The 23673-nt window shown below is 37.9% G+C and overlaps 1 protein-coding gene across 2 annotated transcripts in view; it reads right to left on the reverse strand.

Moving 5' to 3' along the window:
• The window catches only part of mthfd1l (methylenetetrahydrofolate dehydrogenase (NADP+ dependent) 1 like), an 86362-nt gene that overhangs the window by 31479 nt on the left and 31210 nt on the right, over positions 1–23673 (reverse strand). Inside the window, exons 16-20 of one of the 2 annotated variants that reach the window (XM_061900548.1) lie at positions 23045–23147; positions 21094–21170; positions 19371–19511; positions 15404–15472; positions 8814–8925 (exon numbers count right to left, since the gene is read on the reverse strand). In XM_061900548.1, the coding sequence (XP_061756532.1) occupies positions 8814–8925; positions 15404–15472; positions 19371–19511; positions 21094–21170; positions 23045–23147 (502 nt within the window). The remainder of the gene's footprint in view (positions 1–8813; positions 8926–15403; positions 15473–19370; positions 19512–21093; positions 21171–23044; positions 23148–23673) is intronic. The other variant, XM_061900549.1, reaches the window with a different exon arrangement.

Consider the following 23673-nt stretch of genomic DNA (forward strand, 5'->3'; position numbering starts at 1 on the left):
AAGTATATTTGAGTTTCGTTAATTTTCTTTACTTATGTCCTCTGTGTATTTAGTTTATATTTGCATGACTTATGACCCATTATCTTTTGGATATGACATATTGGCTGCATGTCTAATAGTTATTTGTGTGCTGTTATAGACCACAGCAAATGTTATCCAACTTGCAAAGATTGAAATAAATCCATTAGAAAAAGACAGACCTGCCTTTTCCTTAAACTTGGACACACATCTATACCTTTGGCCATTCTAAACCAGTATTTTCCAGGATTTATCTCACCTCTCAGAAGCTCCGTTTTACTAATGTTTCCAATGTTATACAGTATATTATCCATCCATCCATTTTCTACCGCTTATTCCCTTTCGGGGTCGCGGGGGGCGCTGGCGCCTATCTCAGCTACAATCGGGCGGAAGGCAGGGTACACCCTGGACAAGTCGCCAACAGTATATTACATTTGAACATTTTTTATCAACCAAGACTTGCGTCAGCCTGTGACACAGTCATTTGATAGTTGGTTATTATCGCTCATTTAGACACTTACCGTACATCATGTGTTGTCTTTATTAGAAAACTTATATACGGATTTAAATTTCTGGCTCCAGACAGATTTTTGTGGGAATTTTTGGTCCAATATGGCCCTTTAACCTAGATACATTGAATAGCTACATGCTCTGCATCATTTTATAAATACATCAATTTGGACAGTCGAGAAAATAAAAATAGCAACCCCATGGCACTGTTTGCACAGGCTAGCTCCTGAACCGCTGCACACTAAAAGAGTGAAAAATGGTCAGTGTTATGTGGTCTTGTTATTTAACACCTCACATCTGGCACATCTCAACGCGCCATATAGATAATGTTAGGGTGTTAAGCCAAATCCCCACCAAATTTCATACACACCTTTTGTAGTCTGACAATCCCACATCTGTAAAAATTTTGCAAAACTGATTGAAAAAAAACATGGCCACCGTCAAGCAAAATGAATGCAGTGCAACTGCATCACACGTTGCACTGCAAAACGTAATTTTCTTGTTTAAGACTTAAAAAGCTTCCTTGCTATGAGATGTTACATGATGTTGATAGTGTACAACATATTGTGCTAATAAAAATTCTCAAAAAAAAGACTTTTTTCCAACATCTTTAAATTACACCAATTAAATATGGTCTTACTAAAAAGAGCGTTAATGAATAGCGGTATTAATAACAAATATCGATATCGGTATCAGTATTGAGATCTTAACAATATCCATCCCTAATCGTGAGTTTAACCCCTTTTTTGTATGTTATTGTAGCACCAAACATTGCGTGAAACAAAGTAAACAGTTTGCCCGCTTATTATTCTGTGGAATCAAGTTCAATAAGTGTAAAAGTCATCTTAATTTGATAAATAACTCTTCAACTGTGCCAAGCACATTTTTTTTTTTTGCAGAGGTAGAGGTGCAACTAATTGTCCATAAGTCATTAACTATTTGTCTAATGAGTATAAATCCTTGAGGACAGAATTATGCCATAGTTTTCTTGTGCCACACTTTTTATATGATTCACTTTGTGACGAACATTTTAAATCATAATTAGTAGGGCTGTGAATCTTTGGGTGTCCCACGATTCGATTCCAGATCGATTCTTGGGGTCACGATTAGATAATATATCGATTTTTTCGATTCCATTCGATTCCATTCTCGATTCAAAAACTATATTTTTCCGATTCAAAACGATTCTGTATTCATTCAATACATAGGATTTCAGCAGGATCTACCCCAGTCTGCTGACATGCTAGCAGAGTAGTAGATTTTTTTTTTAAAAAGCTTTTATAATTGTAAAGGACAATGTTTTATCAACTGATTGCAATAATGTTAATTTGTTTTAACTATTAAACGAACCAAAAATATGACTTATTTTATCTTTGTGAAAACATTGGACACAGTGTGTTGTCAAGCTTATGAGATGCGATGCAAGTGTAAGCCACTGTGACACTATTGTTCTTTTTTTATTATTTTTATAAATGTCTAATGATAATGTCAGTGAGGGATTTTTAATCACTGCTATGCTGAAATTATAATTAATATTGATACTGTTGTTGATAATATTAATTTTTGTTTCATTACTTTTGGTTTGTTCTGTGTCGTGTTTGTCTCCTCTCAATTGCTCTGTTTATTGCAGTTCTGAGTGTTGCTGGGTCAGGTTTGGTTTTGGAATTGGATTGCATTGTTATGGTATTGCTGTGTAGTGGTTTGTTGGATTGATTAAAAAAAAAATAAATAAAAAATAAAAAATAAAAATTGATTTTTTAAAAATGAGAATCGATTCTGAATCGCACAACGTAAACGATTCAATTCGTATTCGAATCGATTTTTTCCCACACCCCTAATAATTAGTGATGTATACCGAGCACCAGTATTTTTTGGTACCGGTTCCTAATTGGGTCGGTCCAGGAGGACGGTTAAAATTCTAGACTAATGATACGGCTATCAGTATGTTTTTTATCCAGCTGATGTTTGTAATAATGACACACTGTCACAATCACTTCAGGTGCTGCCATGACACATAAAAATGATACGGGTAGGATCTGACATTCAGTTTGGAATAATCACAAATAAGTAAGCAACACCACACAAAAGTTTGCAAGACAGCAATATTTCCTTATCAAACAACCCTTAAAGTCCAGAGTTAGTGTTAGTGTGAAATGGACACGCTTTACTTACAACCAACTCTACTGCGCTTATAGAAACCCAGTAATCCACAGGCTAATGTTAATCCACTCAAAATAGTGAAAAACTGAACATAATCATCCAAAAAGTTGCTCTTAAGCAAGATAGCATCCGCCGAAATATCTGCAAAGGCCGCCTGACGTCATTCCATCATGCGTGGCATCAAAACATCCCATGCATAAATGCACACCCACCTAACATGCTAATTGATTGCATTGAGTTGTATGAAATATTTTATTTGATATATCACACAAAAAATCATGCTCTGCACATGAATGCCATACATAAATATTTCCAACTGTGTTTAAGTGTAATTAATGGAAACACAGTGATGGATCTGTGTGGTCTTTACAAGATGATAACATACAGTAAGTAACTGCATCACACGTTGCACTGCAAAATGTAATTTGCTTCATTAAGACTTAAAAAGCAGGTGTTGACAAAAAGACTTCCTTGCTATGAGATGTTACATGATATTGTGTTAATAAAAATTCTCATTAAAAATACTTTTTTTCCACATTTTTAATTACACCAATTAAATATGGTACCATTAATTAGAGCGTTAATGAATAGCGATACCAATAACAAATATCAATATTGGTATCAGTATTGAGAAGATCTTAACAATATACCTCCCGAATCGTGAGTTTAAAGACATTCCCAACTATTTTTTTTTAGATCTTAACCCCTTTTTTGTATGTTATTGTGGCACCAAACATTGCGTGAAACAAAGTAAACAGTTTGCCTACTTATTATTCTGTTGAATGAAGTGCAAAAGTCATCTTAATTTGATAAATAACTCTTCATCTGCGTACATCTACCAGGTAGCATTAATACACTTAAATAATACATGACAAGATTGAAGCTCTTCAGAAATAAAACATGACACGGCTAAATCTTTGATCGTCTCCCACGTAGATAGAGAAAAACTAAGTGATGTCCATGTGATGTTTTTTACAAAAAGGCTAAACATTGTTAGGGGTTTCTGATAAGGCAAACTTGATGAGTTTAAATAGTTGATGTGTGTAGACAGCCCCTGTTAGATAAAAGCTAAGCGATGTCCATGTGATGTTTTTTCTTACAGAAGGCTAATATTTGAAGGGTTTTTTGACAAGGCAAACTTGAGTTTAAATACTCTATGTGTACGCTGTGTGTAGACGGCCTCTGTGCATGTAACTCACTTAACATTTTAAATATAATTAAAATGATAATGACGGATGTACACAGGAAGTCAGGAAACAAAGCAAATTCATTAATGAGAGTGATTGGGTTACATGACTAGAAATGCTGTATTTACATGTAGGTACGAGTGTCGTGAATTTAACTATGCAATAAACATAAACACTGCATATGAGATTTAACTGAATTAAAGTGAAATATGATCTGAAAATAAATTTTGTTTAAATTAGGCTGTGTGTGTATTTTGGACGAGCCTCCCACTCGCAGATGAAGAAGAACGAGGGGAGAGGGGATGTCCGGAGGAAACACTTGCAATGAACTTATACCATCCCCGGAGCGAGACAGACAACAAAGGAAGGTGCATGGAGTCTCTAAGTAATCGAAGGAGACTGGATCAACAACACCATTAACTTTCGGTTATGTCAGTTTTCCAAAGTTTACCTGTAACATTTGAAATAAGAAAACAAACGTAATTCAAGAAGAGACAACGGGCTGCTGCAGTAAAGCAGAGATTGTGGAGTTTAATAATACAGGGTTCAGAGCTATAAAGCACAGCAACAAGCATTGCATATTGCTGCTATGATTATTCTCACAAGCTTTAAAAAACAGATTTATCATTTACTTTGGGAATTGACAGGATGTAAATTAACATACCCTTTTCATATTTACGAAACAATGTTATCTGTGTTGAATAGCAAAGTATAGAACACTCAAAGAACAACTCCAATTTGGGTCAAGATGACTTGAAAAGAATAATAAAGAGCAATGTGATGATAAAGTGTGGCCACAAATTTGACCACACCCCCCTGCAAAGACATCCCTCAGTGGGTTCATAGGAAGTTCATTCATGAATGAGAAGATCCATGTTATGATACAACAAAGGAATAGCGTATTTCGATTTTCTACAAAAAAAAAATATTTTGATTTACACTTAATTTTTATACTGTACATCACACCCATCCACTAAAAATTATTACCCTTTATCGCATTAATATGATTGTTTTACAACATGAAATATGGAGGCACAAGTTCTTTTTTTGTAAAAAATGTTTTGTATTTTATGTTGACAAGCATCAATGAAAATCATCTAATGGAAGGAAGGGGAACAAATTTGACGTGAGTGAGGAAGGGGGCGGGTGGGCGTTTGAGGGCCAACATGCATCTCAGCTGCCATAAAAGAGTGGGCTGGTGTGTGTGTGTGTGTGTGTGTGTGTGTATGTGTGTGTGTGTGTGTGTGTGGGGTGGTAATGGAGGTTGAGTTCTTTGCATTCTTCAGGGTCAAATAACAATCACACAGACCGGTTGGGATCTATATGGCATTCCATAAAGATTTCGATTTTTTTTTAACAAAATGCTGTGTTTTTATCTGAAGTGCAACTTTGTCATTAAACCCAGATGTGACCCTAAACGACATAAATGTGTCCGGGACTGGTATTATTCCATTGTAGAGAAGCAAATACATTTAATAATAAAGATCCATCCATCCATCCATTTTTTACCGCTTGTCCCGTTGGAGGTCGCAGGTATGCTGGAGCCTCTCAGCTGCATTCGGGGTAAAATATATTGAATTAAATTATATATCTATTTCAACTACATTTTTACTTTAATCATTTAAACCTAAAAGTATATTAATAGTTGTTTTTCTACAGTTATTTTTTGGGTAAAATACAATCAACCGTTTACCTCAACTGTCTTATTCTTCTATTTTCTTGGTTGTGTTATGCCACTCTTGTTATGTTTTTAATGAAAAGGGCCTTAAAGATAGGAAGGGGAAGAATGAGAATGAGGGGGACTAATGGAAAACAAGTGATGAAAATTGTGTCTGTTCAATATTCAATTATACAGACACAATTAATAAATATATTCTTATTTTGAAAAAATAACTTTTACATTAAATTCAGGGATGTCAAAAATAATCAGTCGTGTGATAATCCACAAAAAAATATCACATTAATCATGTATGCAGATTCATTATGCAACTGCACATGACTGCACATGCAACTTTACATAACCATGTCGCTACAAATCGATTACTGATGCATTTTAGTTTATGTATATTGATGCAGTTTTACATTTCTTTTAGTTTTTTAAATGAGCATTTATCACCTGCAACTAAAAACAGTGCATTTGCAATAAGAAATTGCCATCACATTTATTAAATTCATGGAAATTCATGAAAAACTGGAACATAAATGCTCTATAACAAAAAGAGCTGGTAGAATCTTTCGGTGAGGTGGCTTGCTGCAGTCAGCCAACTGTCTGCATTACTTTATTCGCAATAAATAAATCAATTATTAACGTTTACCAATAGATTTTATAATCGTCAATGTCCGAATTGCGATGCTTCTAAAAATATTTCCTATACCTCTACAGATGATAATTTAGCTAAAACTGATACCAACTTTTAAGGAGATAAAGGACGTGCATTCAAGTGAAACATTAAAAAAATATATATATATATATATTGAATGACATTCTGACAGTAAAATTGCATTGGTGTTCAAACATTGTTTTTTTTAAAGTTAATTTAAATTGTGCAAGAGAGCAATAACTTGCGATTAATAATGACTAATCGAAATCCACAGATTTGATTAATCTGATTAGAAATATAATAATTTTACAGCACTAATACATTTTATTTACATTTGACTTGAATATTTTCTACACAAAAGTTGTAAGAATTGTAATACATTTTTCTACAGTATTTTTTTTTTTTTTTATAAATACTATTAACATTTCCTCAAACAGGAATGAGGCGGACTGATGAAAAACATGTGAGGAAAATGATCTGCAAATCATACTATCCATCCATCCATTTACTACCGCTTATTCCCTTTTGGGGTCATAGGAGGCGCTGGCGCCTATCTCAGCTACAGTCGGGCGGAAGGCGGGGTACACCCTGGACAAGTCGCCACCTCATCGCAGGGCCAACACAGATAGACAGACAACATTCACACTCACATTCACACACTAGGGCCAATTTAGTGTTGCCAATCAACCTATCCCCAGGTGCATGTCTTTGGAAGTGGGAGGAACCCACGCATTCACGGGGAGAACATGCAAACTCCACACAGAAAGATCCCGAGCCTGGATTTGAACTCAGTACTGCAGGACCTTCGTATTGTGAGGCAGGCGCACTAACCCCTCTGCCACCGTGAAGCCCCAAATCATACTATTCAAATGTATTTAATTACATTTAAAATGACAATTTTGTATAATAGCTTTTACATATATTTTAATTACATTTTCCCTTTAATACTTTGAAAAACAAATCTTACTCTTTTGATCGTATTATGCCTTGTATGGTTTGGTATGTTTTTAATCAAGGGCCTCAAACAGGAAAGGGTGGGAATGAGTTGGACTGATGGAAAACAATTGTTGAAAATGAAAAGAAAAACGTTATAATTCTGTGTGCCTACACTGCCAAAATACACCTGCCAACTTCGCAACAGATAACAGCGAGAGCTCATGCTAAATATGCAAAGTATTGTTTACCTGTTGGTGCGCTCTCTCAAGGAAATTGTCCTTGGACAGAAAAACAAAAGTATACATGAAAAGGCTAGAGGGTGGATGTGTAAGCCTGCCAACACAGACTTACACACTCACACACATTCCAAACATGTTTCTGCAGCCAAAGAAGGTGTAGACAAAGAGGGATAGATGGACAGATAAAAATGGAAATACTCACGTACTGTATGATTTGACGTTGAAGGGATTAGTGTGGTTTACTTTAGAATTCCAGAGGCTTTTAAGATTATCATTTGACTTCCTTCCGCTCTACTGTCTGTTTTTTACGCAATCTTTCCACTGGTTTCCTAGAAAGTTGTACTCGAGAAGGATGCCAGAAAATGAATGCGGGCCAAAGGTTGCAATGGTGAAAGGAAACAAGGGTTACTTTTTAAGAAATAGTAGTAGTATCGCTATGTATTGTCCCGAGACCCTGTTTGAGCACCAAATATAAGAAAACTAACAATTTCCTTCACTTGATACTCAGTTTTTCAAACGCACAGGCTTTGTGACACTTCATTTAAAAAAGCCTTGAGTTTTGCCAACTATTCGTTTATCAGATTAATATGTGGAAGCTGTAAGTATTGTCATTTAGTTTTTCTTCAGCGAATAAGTTAAACATGACTGAAGTGTTTCTATAGTGTTTGCATTATAACTAAAATAGCTATGGTGGTGTTGGTAAGATTTGTGTCCTGTCGGACAAGTGCAGGAGACCTCTTGGAGACACACACTTTGCCGAAGACAGTTGTGGAACTACACAGCTCCTTAACATTAAACCTACAGAGTAGGGCTGGGATTAAACAAAAAATGATCGATATCAAAATTTAGAGCTTTTAACTGATAAAAGCTCTAAATTTTCCCCTTTGTAATTTTCTCTATACTAAAACACCATCCCCTTAAAATACAGTACTGATTGTGTAGAACACGACAGGAAGCCAGGTGTTGCGAAGCATGAAGTCAGTCAAAAACCCAGCCAAAGAAATCCCAGCCAAGTAACACTTTCCCATCCAGTCTGCTGAACAGATGTGTCATGGAGAAAAATTCAAACACCGCAGCTTGTACCTAAAATAAATTATGTTACTTGTTTGGACACACTTTGGCTACAATCAGGATGAAGTCAACCAAAAAGTAAAGTAGTAGTTGAGAGAAGAAAAATTGTCCAATCCCGAAATTAAGGGAAAAAGGTTCAATTCATTGCGATTTAGATTTTGACCATAAAGGCCCAGACCTGCTACAGACCCACAAAATGGCGTGTTCCTAGTAGGAATCACGAAAAAAAAAAAATAATAATAATTAAAAAATATATATATAAAAAAAATAATAATAATAATTAATAAAAAGGGACCTACTATCATAGCTCAATGTATGGTAATGGTTACTGTGTGATATGCATAAGTGCAAAAGGCTCTAAGTGCGCTTACCCACAAAGCCATCTTGTCCTACCAGCTTCAAAGCCAGCTTGTCAGCGAGGACAGAGGAGTTGCCATGGGCGATGTTGGCAAAGGGCCCAGCGTGTACAAACACAGGTGAACCCTGCAACAATGGAAAGTGACACACAAGACACAGAGCTTTAGTAGAGAGCGTAACCCGCAGCAACTCACCCTACTGTTTTTAAATTGAAAAGTACCTTATTTTTCATGAGACAATCACAATAAAAGTTTACGTTCAGGCTGGCAGCGGGTTTGAGTATGTTCGGAGGCGCCTGATTAGTGTATACTTCTGATTAGCAGAACTCCCTAAAGAGTAAACACACAAAATGCATGTGCCTGGTAGTCACGTCCAATGCATCAGTAAAGGTTAACTATTGAAAGGGAGACAATCCAGAAGATAACAACGGGGAAAAAACAATTATCAGCTCTCACTGTGGAAATCAGTCAAGTCGACTTTTGACAAGAACAAGAACGTTTGGTCAGATTAGGCCTATACTGGCTCACCTACACTGACTTCCGTGCATTTAAGATGCGACTTTAAGGTTTTTACTACTTATGTATAAAATAATAAAATGTCTAGCTACATCCTAACTTGCTTATTGTACTGAACCGTATGTCCCGCGTTCAAAGCACTCTGGCTTATAAGTGATTCCCAGAGCCTAAAAAAAAGTCTGCAGGCTTTAGAACATTTTTTTCTTCAGGCTCCAGGACGCTGGAATGCCCTGCTGGTAACAGTTAGATATGTTACCTCAGCAGAACCATTTAAGTCCTATATTAAAACTCATTTGTATACTATACACCAGTGGTTCTCAATCTTTTTTTAGTGGCGTACCCCTGTGATCATTTTTTTAATTCAAGTACCCCCTAATCAGAGCAAAGCATTTTTGGTTGAAAAAAGAGATAAAGAAGTAAAATACAGCACTATGTCATCAGTTTCTGATTTATTAAATTGTATAGCAACATATTGCTCATTTGTAGTGGTCTTTCTTGAACTATTTGGAAAAAAAGATATAAAAATAACTAAAAACGTGTTGAAAAATAAACAAGTGATTCAATTATAAATAAAGATTTCTACACATAGTATCAACTTAAAGTGCCCTCTTTGGGGATTGTAATAGAGATCCATCTGGATTCATGAACTTATTCTAAATATTTTTTCACAAAAAAAGAAATCTTTAGCATCAATATTTATGGAATATGTCCACAAAAAATCTAGCTGTCAACACTGAATATTGCATGGTTGTATTTTTTTTTCACAGTTTATGAACTTAAAGTCATATTTTGTTGAAGTATTATTCAATAAATATATTGATGAAGGATTTTTTAATTGTTGCTATTTTCAGAATATTTTAAAAAAATCTCACGTACTCCTTGGCATACCTTCAAGTACCCCCAGGGGTACGCGTACCCCCATATGTGAACCACTGCTATACACTTTAAATAGACCCCTTTTTGGTTCAGTTGATCTGCTGTCTCTCTGTTCTACTCTGCCCTCCTCTCCTGCATGGAACGGTTATCAGGTGACCACGGATCAGCCTCCACGGATGAGGCACGTTCAAAGTCGAGACCCAGGATGGACCACTCCTTATGCATCAGTCTGTGACGTCACTGCGCCGCAACGTGTCTTGCAAGAGCTTCCCCTGCTGGCCCCACTATGGACTGGACTCTCACATTAATAGACGTATCCACTCGGCATCCATTGCACCGGTCAACCAGGGGGGGTTCCCACATCTGCAGTCCCTTTCAAGGTTTTTCGTTGTTCCCATTGGGTTGTTTTTTTGTTGCCCTGATGTAGGCTCTGAGGATGTCGTTGTGGCTTGTGCAGCTCTGTGAGGCATATGTGATTGAGGGCTGTATAAATAAACTTTGATTGATTGATAGACATAAAATGTGTCTTTTTATAGGACAACGAACCAGATTTGGTCACATAAACAAGATCTAAATTGGATTTTTTTAATTATCATACTTGATAAGAATCAACACACTAATGACTTAAGAAAATCTCAAGAAAAAAAATGGTCATTGTTGCAGTGCACATGAAATCTGCGATAGGGAGGAAAAAGGAAGGATGTGAAGGCCACACAAGATTTTCAAGCTTTTGTTTGTATCCCCCACTCCCCCTCACACTGTTTAAATAAACATTTTCACGTCACAGGAGTTAACCATCCTCTTATGAACAAGCAGAGACAAATGCTAACAGTATTTCTGATTGTTTAAACAGACAGACGTAAGTAACCCTTCATCCTCCCAATTAGCCAATACATGGAAATATACAACACCACGCATGTAAATTTGTTCCACTTCACTCTTTCCACATCCGCATGTGTATGAAAAGTGATGATGAATGATAAGTACGTGTGTCGTCTCTTCAACAGATGGACATTAGGATTTCATATAAAAACAGGAAGTGGGAGGTCATTTCCTCTTCCTGTCCACCTCCAGTCCATCTCTACAACCCGAGTACACAATCGTGCTAAAGTGCGTAGAAGGTCTGTCCTGTCCTCAAACTCTGGGTTTGGTCTGCTGAGGATAAAATCTCCATTCAATTTTATGAAAGAGCAGGTAGACTTGATGTTTGCACCTGGCCCCATCTTACAGACACATTCACAGGTAGTGCATATAGAAAGTGGACACCTATCCATCCATCCATTTTCTACCGCTTGTCTCGATCAGGGTCGCGGGGGGTACTGGAGCCTATCTCAGCTGCATTCGGGCGGAAGTTGGGGTACACCCTGGACAAGTCGCCACCTCATCGCAGGGCCAACACAGATAGACAGACAACATTCACACTCACATTCACACACTAGGGACAATTTAGTGTTGCTAATCAACCTATCCCCAGGTGCATGTCTTTGGCGGTGGGAGGAAGCAGTCCCGGGGAAAACATGCAAACTCCACACAGAAAGATCCCGAGCCCAGGATTGAACCCTGGACTACTCAGGACCTTAGTGTTGTGAGGCAGACACAATAATAAGAAATGAATTACACTTTAAGTATTATGTAAAATATTCATTATTTTATGAAATTTTGTGATTACCGTATTTTTCTGGCGCACATAAAATCCTTTCATTTTCGCCAAGCTCAACAGTGCGCCTTATAACCTGGTGCGACACACACCTGTTAAATACAAGGTTTTTCAGCTAAAACTTTTTTTTGTTGAAACAATTTTTATTGGAATAGATTGATGGATGGAGTATCTCGACAATTTTTGCACAGCCGCGCCAATACTTTCAAGAGCAAGGGCATTTGTTGTGCACAGGCCCCTTCAGGTCACCACACACACAAAACTGGAATTAGGTCTAGTTCGCTCCCAAAATTGACTTTCTTCTTGTGACTCAACTCTTTTATTGATGTAGCAGAAAGTTTGAACGTTTTGAAGAAAAATTGGCTGATGTTGATGTGGACTTAATGTTGACCTTTTATAAACTTCTTAATTTACATGTTCAATGTGTCAATACCATCCATTCCTTTTCTACCCCTTTACGTTCTGTTCAAAATGTCATGATCTACCCAGACAGTTTGGACTTTTTTTTCCTGTGTTTGGTGTTATTTCTGTTACAGCGATCTTGTTTTCCTGTTTCTATTTCCTGTGTGCTTTGATTACCTGCCTCTTTACCTCTGGTGTAAGCGCTGCATCCCTCACCTGTACCTGATTGAAAATCAGGACACACATGTCCCTTATAGCCAATCCAGTGCTTCTCAGGCCATGACCCCGTTCCTCAAAACACGGGTGGATCATCATTGATTAATGGTTATGTTACCTCAACAGTTGTTTTATTTGTGCATTACCAAGCTGCACAAGTTCTAATTTGTACTTAATAAATTACCATTGCACCACGCCAGAATGTGACACAAAAAGCTGAATGACAAAATTCACAAAAAGGTATGTGATCCAAGAATAGACCAATACATGTCTTTTTTCAATTAGAGTAGGTATTTAAGTCCTCTGCTTCTTCATCATGCTGCTTACATTTTGTCATCATGACACTAAAACGACACCCTAACAGTACCGTGCCATTTAGAGAGAAGAGACCGTTAAGCATAGGGTGTCATCAGTACAAAAAGACAGAAAAAGAGTTGCAGTAAGGCATTTTTAAGTTCACCAGGTTATTGTGCATTTTAGGTTCATCCTGAAATTTACCATTAAACACAAAACATTTTTTTACGAGTAGTGGATATATAAAAAAATCAGGTCCCACTCGGGAAGATAGTCAACAACTAAAAAAATACCCCAACATTTTTACAAAACAATGTGAGGAAATGTTTTTTTCTACTATTCCAAAAGATTATAAAATCAATTTTAACATTTGGCAATGCCTTCTCTTTGGTTCTTGTCCTCTGAACCTTGCCCTATCTAAAACAACCTGGAACTACTTGTAATACACACACAAAACATGTGCGGGTGTGCGTGTTTTCAAAAATCAGAAGCACACAGAGGCAACAAAACAACCCAGGCGGTCTACGCTGGATGGAAAATTCACACAGAGCATGGAGGCCCCAATGGTCACGATACCAGCCCCCTGACCAGAATCACAGGAAAACCACACAGGAAACAGCTCGCACAAGAGGACCGCAGTACATCCTCCAAGAAAACAAGAAAAAGTTATCACATCACTGCTACGTGCACATTCTGCTTAGCCTGTAGGCAAAAATATTCAGTAAGAGGCTCCACTGCAAACACTGTGTGCAAGTTTTGACTGAGCACAGTAAATTTGGCTGTGACTTTATTGTGGCCATTCACTTTACAGTCAAACCTCAACATAAGACCTGATTAACTAAACGCTTGTGTGTACCAAAACATGTGCAAACATGATAGCACACACAAAGCTGATCTACTAAACATGTGCAAAGTGGTCTGCATCTATTTAGTGAGCATAATATGCCGTGCAATCCACTTTGCGTCTCTGTCTTCATTAAAACACAAAATATGTGCTGATCATCACAACACCCACAATAGTAGGAGGAGAAAATTTAAATAACAATTTAGTGTTTATCAACACTCATCCCCATTTTGCGAACACTATTTAGCACTTTACTTAGCACAAGTCAGAAGGACGTGCAAACTGACAGTTCCACACGGCTGCAGGATCAGTGCTTGCGCTGCAAACAGACGATGGACAGACGAGAATCCTCCGTCTTACGTGTCCTACATGTGTGTTTTAGACTGACAGAAATAAGAAATATTAGAAATATCCTTTATTCAGCAATTACATGTTATAATTTTATTGCTGCTGGAAGATTAATGGGGCCGATTAAATAAATGTAATTGATGTTTTTTTTTCATGTTTGTTGTTTTTAATTTAAGAAATATATTAATATATCTCCAAAATGAAAAGACGGCTTCCATTATACATTTTCATGCATTAGTCATTCCAGACACACAAATGTGCTAGTGATGCGATTCATAGCCTCAATCATCGAATTAAGTGTCAGTGTAGCTATGTTTCTGTTTTCTAGATTGCAATTCAGAATTTTTTTTTTACAGATTATAGATGTGTTCTGCTGGTTTAACAGATTGCAAACAGGTAGAAGCATGATAACATGAATGTGCAGAAAATGATCATCTCCGTAATAAAATCCCTGTACGAGCGGTCTGCACCACTTTTCAATTGCACACGCTGTCTTAGTTGAGGTGAGTTTGAGTTTATTTCGAACATGCACGCATACAACATGATACATCACAATTTCCAGTTTGTCTTTTCAACATGTTTGAAAAGGAGTAGGAAGAAGTAGAGCTTATTTAATCTTACCCCTTTTCTTCTACATAACAGTTGCTAAAACTTTTGTTCACTTCCTGTTCTCAATTTATTCACAATATACTCCATAAGTAATCACAATAAAAATAAATAAATAAATAATAGTCGGTGAAGTAAGTTACACTTCATATGGTAAAATGAGTAAGATTATCTTGAAAATGAACGGATGAATGAATGAAATAAATTCAGAATGTTTATCCTGGTTCTTCTTCTTTGTACTTCGTAAACACTTTAAGTTTGAAGAGTTTCTTGAAGTAGATCATATTAGTACATTGTATGATTGTTTTGCTTAATCCATTCTATAACTGAATTACACATACAGATATACTGAAGGTCTTAAGTATTGTAGGTGCATACAAATGTTTTAAATTAAATTTTTCTCTAAGATTATATCTAAGTAGATCAGTAGTACTAGTACAGGTTATTTAATTTTTTTGCACACATTGTTTAGCGCCTTTTATTTGGATCATAGTAAATCAGGCCCATAATGTTGCTTCAATGTCACACTCCAATGAAAGTTGTGTCTTTCAGACATCCGTTACAATCTCAATGAGGTGACCCAAGTTGTAGACGTTTTCTCCACACGGTTTAAACTGCTTTTCAAATTGAGAGCCGGGGGAGGAAAAGGTCAATATATCATTTTTTAAGAGCTCTCTGCGGAGCACTCTCTGTCATTTGTCTGACAGCAGAGACTGGGCGTAGGTAGGTCTTTCAATTTCCCTGTGGACTGCTGCCCTATTTATTCTACTGAGATATTCATCAGTGCAAGCTCAGCTAAGAAGGATTGTTTAAAGAAGTGTGTGGTTTACGTGGAAAACGACTCACCTCAAGGGTTTGCATCAGCGTGGGCTTGATGGCATCTTTCATTAGCACGGCCAGCGCCCCGCTCACGCCCTGAGAGAGACACATTGATAAGGGTGGGGCTTGGAAATAAGAATATGCAGATACTTATTACACATTCACCAGTTAAGTACTTAGGACACCTTACAAAAGTGAGTACTACCCTCACACATCAGCAACCAATGTATTACACATAAAAGTGTTTTCAACGTAAATTGAGCTCATCAGTGTTGTTGCCAATCACAAGTCAGTAGAAAGGGCTCCTTTCTCATGTTTGGAGCGATCACATTGCGATTTTCACAGCAATAAGTGGCAAAAGATCAACCGGATAAGTTACTATATCTATCCATCCATCCACCCACCCACCAACAAATCAATCCATTTTATACCGCTTGTCCCTTTCGGGGTTTCCACCTTATCGCAGGGCCAACACAGATAGACAGACAACATTTACACTCACATTCACACACTAGGGCAAATTTAGTGTTGCCAATCAGCCTATCCTCAGCTGCACGTCTTTGGAGGTGGGAGGAAGCCGGAGTACCCGAAGGACCCATGTAATCATGGGCAGAGCAGGCAAACTCCATACAGAAAGACCACTGTGCCATCATGCTGCTCTAAATTAATATTCAGTATGTCCCAACAAAATGTAATATAAATATAAAGCATTAAAAATGCATTGGCGAAAAGGTACATTTTGTGTCCTTGCCGCAATATTTTTTACACTGTTAAAATCAAATGTTGGCAAGCCTGAACAACCACCTCTGTATGTCGCCAAAGTATCCACAGTATTTCAGCCATGAAAGGCTTATTGAAATCCACTACTACCCACCACGCAGTCTGATAGTTTATATATCAATGATGAAATATTAACATTGCAACACATGACAATACGGACGGTTTAGTTTACTAAATTACAATTTTAAATTTCCCGCGGAGTTTCTTGTTGAAAACGTTTTAACACAGAGCGGTCAGGCGAACATGTTTCTCTACGTCAATACATACGTTTTTGGATGGGAAAATTGTCGGCTCTTACCGGAGACTTCAGTGGATTATGGGACCTTCTCCTGTAGCTGTCAAAAAGGCAACTGTGATCTTGGCTCGTCATCGGCTTCTCTCTGAGACACTGGCGTACACCGCAACCATCCGACTTTCAGGTATGAATTTACTCATCTAATCTCACTAAAATACTATTAACACAGTAGATAAGGGATTTTCCAGAATTATCCTCGTAAATGTGTCTAATTACATCTGAAACACTACCACTCCCAACGCCCGGAGCAGTCGCTTTTTTTTTTTTTTAGAGCCTCACTAACTTTTCTCATCCACAAATCTTTCATCCTCGCTCAAATTAATGGGGAAATTGTCGCTTTCTCGGTCCGAGGTTATGTTTATAAACAATGTGAGGATGTGAGGAGCCCTCACACCGGTGACGTCACTCGCACATCGCCTGCTACTTCCGGTAAAGGCAAGGCTTTTTTATTAGCGACCAAAAGTTGCGAAATTTATTGTCAATGTTCTCTACTAGATCCTTTCAGCAAAAATATGGCAATATCACGAAATGATAAGTATGACACATAGAATGGACCTGCTATCCCCGTTTAAATAAGAACATTTAATTTCAGTAGGCCTTGAAGTTGTAGTGAGGCAGCGCACATTTCCATGTCAACGTCAGTCTTAATTCATTTAATTTTTGCTGTGAAACAGGTCGTATGCCAGGTTTTTGTAAGTAAGCAAGCTTGTTACATGAGGCCCCTGGTGCTCATCCACCTTGCTTCATGTGAGGATGGTGCACCAGTGGTCAATCGGGTTAGGGTTTGGAGGAAACATAGGTGGCCACTCCATCACCTTCCCCTTCTAGTCATCTTGTGGGTGTCTGGGCTCATGACCTCCGAGCCGTGTATAGAGAAAGTATGGCCAACTCAGTTTCATAGTTGGTTCCCAACACGGCGCCCTGTAGGGCTTTTGACCAATCATTTAGGAGATTGTCTGGCCATACTGATTGGTCAAAAGCCCTTCACGTGACGACAGGGCGCCACTAACTCTGAAACCAAGTTGGCCACACCCTCTATAGATGGCTCTGCCTGATTTGCTTCACGTTGTAACAGAAAATATTGAAAAGAAGGTTTCTTCTCAATGAACGGTAGCTCCCAAAGTGCCGACAGCACATATACAGCACCAGACTGTGACCAAATAACAACCATGCTTGACTCTAAGCAGGACATAAATATATTGCAACTCACTTGGGTTGCCATATATTGACAAAATAATGGCTGTGTCGACAATTTTTTAGTAAATCTATACTGCTATACAAGTAATACACAGACTATTCTAAATCAAAAACAAGTTGTTTTTCTACTGTACAGTCCTTTGAGCTGATCTACTGTAGGGCTGGGCGATATATCGATATACGCGATACATCGCGGGTTTGTCTCCGTGCGATATAGAAAATGACTATATCGTGATATTCGAGTTTACGTTCTCACGCAGTTGCTTTTAGCTGCGGGCATTACACTACAGGCTCTTCCCACTCCTTGTGTCTCCTTCTCACAGTGTAAGCGCACCTTCTCACACACGTTACATACTGTCACGTCATACGTCACATACGTATAGGCCCTCACGGAGCAGAGAGGTAGCAGACTGGGTAACGTTAACTGTGATGCTAGCGGAGCCGTGCGAGTGGTAATATGAGAGAAAGAAGGTGCGAATGAAGGAAGAATTCATTCCCAGGAAAAACAGCCGGGGGTCCATCGTCTGGCGGTGGTTCGGATTCAAACATGAAGATGTCGAATAGGCAACTTTAATATGTCAAGTGTGGGGCACGAGTGTTGCTACCAAAAGTAGCATTACTGCTAATATGTAGCATCATTTGAAAAGTCACCTGCTAATAACTGCTTAATAAATACAGTTTTGGTCAATTGACTTAGTTGTGATTTCCTTCTCTGCATGAAAGTTTAAAATGAGTATATATTAATTAAGTTAAAGTTAAAGTACCAATGATTGTCACACACACTAGTCGTGGTGAAACTTGTCCTCTGCATTTGACCCATCCCCTTGATCACCCCTTGGGAAGTGAGGGGATCAGTGGGCAGCAGCAATGCCGTGCCCAGGAATCATTTATGGTGATTCAACCCCCAATTCCAACACTTGATGCTGAGTGCCAAGCAGGAAAGCAATGGGTCCCATTTTTTATAGTCTTTGGTATGACTCGGCCGGGGTTTGAACTCACAGCCTACCGATCTCAGGGCGGACACTCTAACCATTAGGCCACTGAGTAGGTAATGCAATATGAACAAGAATGTTCTAATTTAGACACATAGTATCATCATACTGCTGTGATTATATGTATCAAGTGTTAATTCAAGGCTAAGGCAAAATATTGAAATATATATCGTGTATCGTGATATGGCCTAAAAATATTGCAATACTAAAAAAAGGCCATATCGCCCAACCCAAATCTACCGGAGTAAAAATGGTTGCAAAAAAGGAAGGATGCACTCACTTCTGAAAGAACATAAATCTACAGTTATACTCCATATGTCCACAAGTCCTATGACGGTTGTGGTATTTTTTGGATATTCTCCAACAAGAAGGACTAATGCAACTTTATTTGGGAACATCGCCCAGCCCTGAAACAGATTCCACAGTTAACTATGGGAAACCACATTTAGTGGACCTTGATGGCTGGACTTGCTGAGAGGTATTTAAATGAGGTGCTTTCTTAAAAAAAATAAAAAAATAAAATACAAGTTGTTTTGGCTGGTTCAACTGGAAAAATGGCACAGGTTTATCAGCCAAAGAGGGATACTTTTCAAAATCATAAACATACACTGAGGAAATGTACATTTTCCTGCAAGGTATGTGGAGTCATGATAAAGTTACTGAGGGGGATGACAGGGTGGTCTGTGTGCAAGTTCTCACACCCTGGGGATGCAAAAAATGTAACACCCACCAGGTCTTCTGCGGTGACGGGCTGTCCAGATCGGCTGGTCCCCACCACCATGCGTGCCAGTCTTGCTTTCATGTCCTCCAAGCTGTCTGCCAGAGCCAAGATGGCCATGATCTCGCTGGCCACCGCAATGTCAAACCCAGTCTGGATTGTGCAAAAACAATGTTAACCACAAAAGGGCACTGTTATATCGGAAATGACACATTTTTATGGTGTTAGTGTAAAGTTTTAAAGACAAGATACTATTAAAAGAACAAACAGTTTGGAGGGTCATGGACCTTAGAATAAATCAAGTGTATAAGTCCACACTGACTTTGAAGAATGCATGCTGTAGCTACATAACTGTGGGAAAAGAACTAGCAATGAACCTTAGTGAGGACTACCCACCGAGAAGTGTATAGAAAACCAACTTCAACATAGTAGAACACAACTTTCAAGCACATCAATCCATAAATGGACATAAAGTTCTATTATCACTGCCCGTTGGAATGTCCACAGGGGCTATAGTGTATCCAGTGGAAGATGAACCAGCTGATGGCGTAAATGTGAGCATATGCTGAAAGAGTTTAGAGGCTACACCAGGTGTGTGTATATGTGTCTATATATATATGTATATATATATATATATGTATATATATATATATATATATATTAGGGGTGTGGGAAAAAATCAATTCGAATACGTTGTGCGATTCAGATTTGATTCTTTTTTTTTTTTTTTTAATTGATTTTTTTTTTTTTAATTAATCCAACAAACCACAGCAATACCATAACAATGCAATCCAATTCCAAAACCAAACCTGACCCAGCAACACTCAGAACTGCAATAAACAGAGCAATTGAGAGGAGACACAAACACGACAAAGAACAAACCAAAAGTAGTGAAACAAAAATGAATATTATCAAAAACAGTATCAATATTAGTTATTATTTCAGCATAGCAGTGACTAAAAAACCCTCATTTACATAATCATTAGACATTTATAAAAATAAAAAAAAAGAACAATAATGTCACAGTGGCTTACACTTGCATCGCATCTCATAAGCTTGACAACAAACTGTGTCCAATGTTTTCACAAATATAAAATAAGTCATATTTTTGGTTTGTTTAATATTTAAAACAAATTTACATTATTTCAATCAGTTGATAAAACATTGTCCTTTATAATTATAAAACCTTTTTTTTTAAATCTACTACTCTGCTTGCATGTCAGCAGACTGGGGTAGATCGTGCTGAAATCCTATGTATTGAATGAATAACACTCGTTTTGAATCGGAAAAATATTGTTGTTGAATCAAGAATCGCGTTGAATAAAAAAAAAAATCGATATATTATCGAATCGCGACCCCAACAATCGATATTGAATCGAATCGTGGTACACCCAAAGATTCGCAGCCCTAATATATATATATTTTTTACCCTCAAATTTTGCCTTCATTTAGGCTCGCTTACTTCCTTTTGGAGGTGAAATGTGCACATGCAGGATTTTACACAGTTGTCTTTACAGCAGGGCTTTATCACAGTAAGATGTGGGAATTCGGAAATACATTTTAGGACATATTAATGATCATCTTCGGCTGGTGTGCAATTTTATGAAATACCTGTTGTACAATGACAATAAGGGTTTCTACTGGGTGTTGAATAAGAATATACAACAGTGAGATGAGTGAATATCAGGAATGTCAATATTCGTCATGTGCTTGTCATGCAATACAACATACAAACCTCTCTGATTTGTCCTTTTTCAGTGCTTGCCTGTCCAATGGTGATCTTCCGCAAAAAGCGGTCGTTTGTGTCAACCACTGAAAAAGAGAACATTTATTTACTCGCAGTTTAACACAACTCCTACAGTTTACATATGGTAAACATGGATGAGAGGCAAACACAGAAACGCCCAAAAAACTGTCAAGGAGCGGTGAGCCATCAATCAATCAATCAATCAATGTTTACTTATATAGCCCTAAATCACTAGTGTCTCAAAGGGCTGCACAAACCACTACGACATCCTAGGTAGGCCCACATAAGGGCAAGGAAAACTCACACCCAGTGGGACGTCGGTGACAATGACCCAGTGGGACGTCGGTGACAATGATGACTATGAGAATCTTAGAGAGGAGGAAAGCAATGGATGTCGAGCGGGTCTAACATGATACTGTGAAAGTTCAATCCATAATGGATCCAACACAGTCGCGAGAGTCCAGTCCAAAGCGGATCCACCACCGCAGCGAAAGTCCCGTTCACAGCGGAGCCAGCAGGAAAACATCCCAAGCGGAGGCGGATCAGCAGCGCAGAGATGTCCCCAGCCGATACACAGGCAAGCAGTACATGGCCACCGGATCGGACCGGACCCCCTCCACAAGGGAGAGTGAGACATAGGAGAAAAAGAAAAGAAACGGCAGATCAACTGGTCTAAAAAGGGAGTATATTTAAAGGCTAGAGTGTACAAATGAGTTTTAAGGTGAAACTTAAATGCTTCTACTGTGGTGGCATCTCGCACTTTTACCGGGAGGGCATTCCAGAGTACTGGAGCCCAAAATGAAAAAGCTCTATAGCCCGCAGACTTTTTTTGGGCTTTGGGAATCACTAATAAGCCGGAGTCCTTTGAACGCAGATTTCTTGCCGGGACATATGGTACAATACAATCGGCAAGATAGGATGGAGCTAGACCGTGTAGTATTTTATACGTAAGTAGTAAAACCTTAAAGTCACATCTTGAGTGCACAGGAAGCCAGTGCAGGTGAGCCAGTACAGGAGTAATGTGATCAAACTTTCTTGTTCTTGTCAAAAGTCTAGCAGCCGCATTTTGTACCAACTGCAATCTTTTAATGCTAGACATGGGGAGACCCGAAAATAATACGTTACAGTAGTCAAGGCGAGACGTAACAAACGCATGGATAATGATCTCAGCGTCTTTAGTGGACAGAATGGAGCGAATTTTAGCGATATTACGGAGATGAAAGAAGGCCGTTTTAGTAACGCTTTTAATGTGTGCCTCAAAGGAGAGAGTTGGGTCGAAGATAATACCCAGATTCTTTACCGTGTCGCCTTGTTTAATTGTTTGGTTGTCAAATGTTAGAGTTGTATTATTAAATAGAGGTCGGTGTCTAGCAGGACCGATAATCAGCATTTCCGTTTTTTTGGCGTTGAGTTGCAAAAAGTTAGCGGACATCCATTGTTTAATTTCATTAAGACACGCCTCCAGCTGACTACAATCCGCCGTGTTGGTCAGCTTTAGGGGCATGTAGAGTTGAGCCATATCTCTTACTATGTCAAATGTTGACACACTAACTGTTTATGCTGAGCTCAGTGTACTGTAATGCTAGAAATTATAACAAGTACTACTGATGTAAACTGTAATAAAAAAACAAAAACAAAATGAGGAATGCAATCACGCCGACACAACATCAGACAACAGGAAGTCTACTTGTGAGTTTAAAAAAGACCTTCTGATACCACTGGAATAAAGAACTCAAATCTCCCACTGTCAACATAAAACCAACAGGGAAGTGGTTATTCCCGTAATCATTATCCTGTCTCACATGAAAGATGAGCAACTTTATTACAGGGGATCTGTAGCTTTCAAGCAAAGCAATATAGAAAATAGAATACAGAGTTATTTAATTCTTAGTAGTCATGTCAATGAGCATGCCAAAGAAGCATTTCATATAGTTTTTACCCCTCTGCCAGGTAATCTTGGAGGGATCAAGATCAAGACGGACAAAAGAGCTGACTTCCTGGGGTGTGAAGGAGGCAGGGTCGGTTTTACTGATGCGAAGACGCTGTAAAGAGTAGGTAGGTGGTGTGAAAAAAAATTGTGTTGCTGCTTAATACACACATACATACATACATACATACATACATATATATATATATATATATATATATATATATATATATATATATATGTATATATATACATACATACATATTTATGCATACATACATACATACACACACATCACACATATACATACATACACACACACACACATATATATATATATATATATACATACGTATTTATACAAACACATATACATACATACATACATACACACACATATATATATATATATAGACACACACACACACACACATATATATATATATATATATAAACCCCGTTTCCATATGACTTGGGAAATGGTGTTAGATGTAAATATAAACGGAATACAATGATTTGCAAATCTTTTTCAACCCATATTCAGTTGAATATGCTACAAAGACAAGATATTTGATGTTCAAACTCATAAACTTAATTTTTTTTTTGCAAATAATAATTAACTTAGAATTTCATGACTGCAA

The sequence above is a fragment of the Nerophis ophidion genome, linkage group LG05, assembly GCF_033978795.1.
Source record: "Nerophis ophidion isolate RoL-2023_Sa linkage group LG05, RoL_Noph_v1.0, whole genome shotgun sequence".
In the NCBI taxonomy this organism is placed as follows: Eukaryota; Metazoa; Chordata; class Actinopteri; order Syngnathiformes; family Syngnathidae; genus Nerophis; species Nerophis ophidion.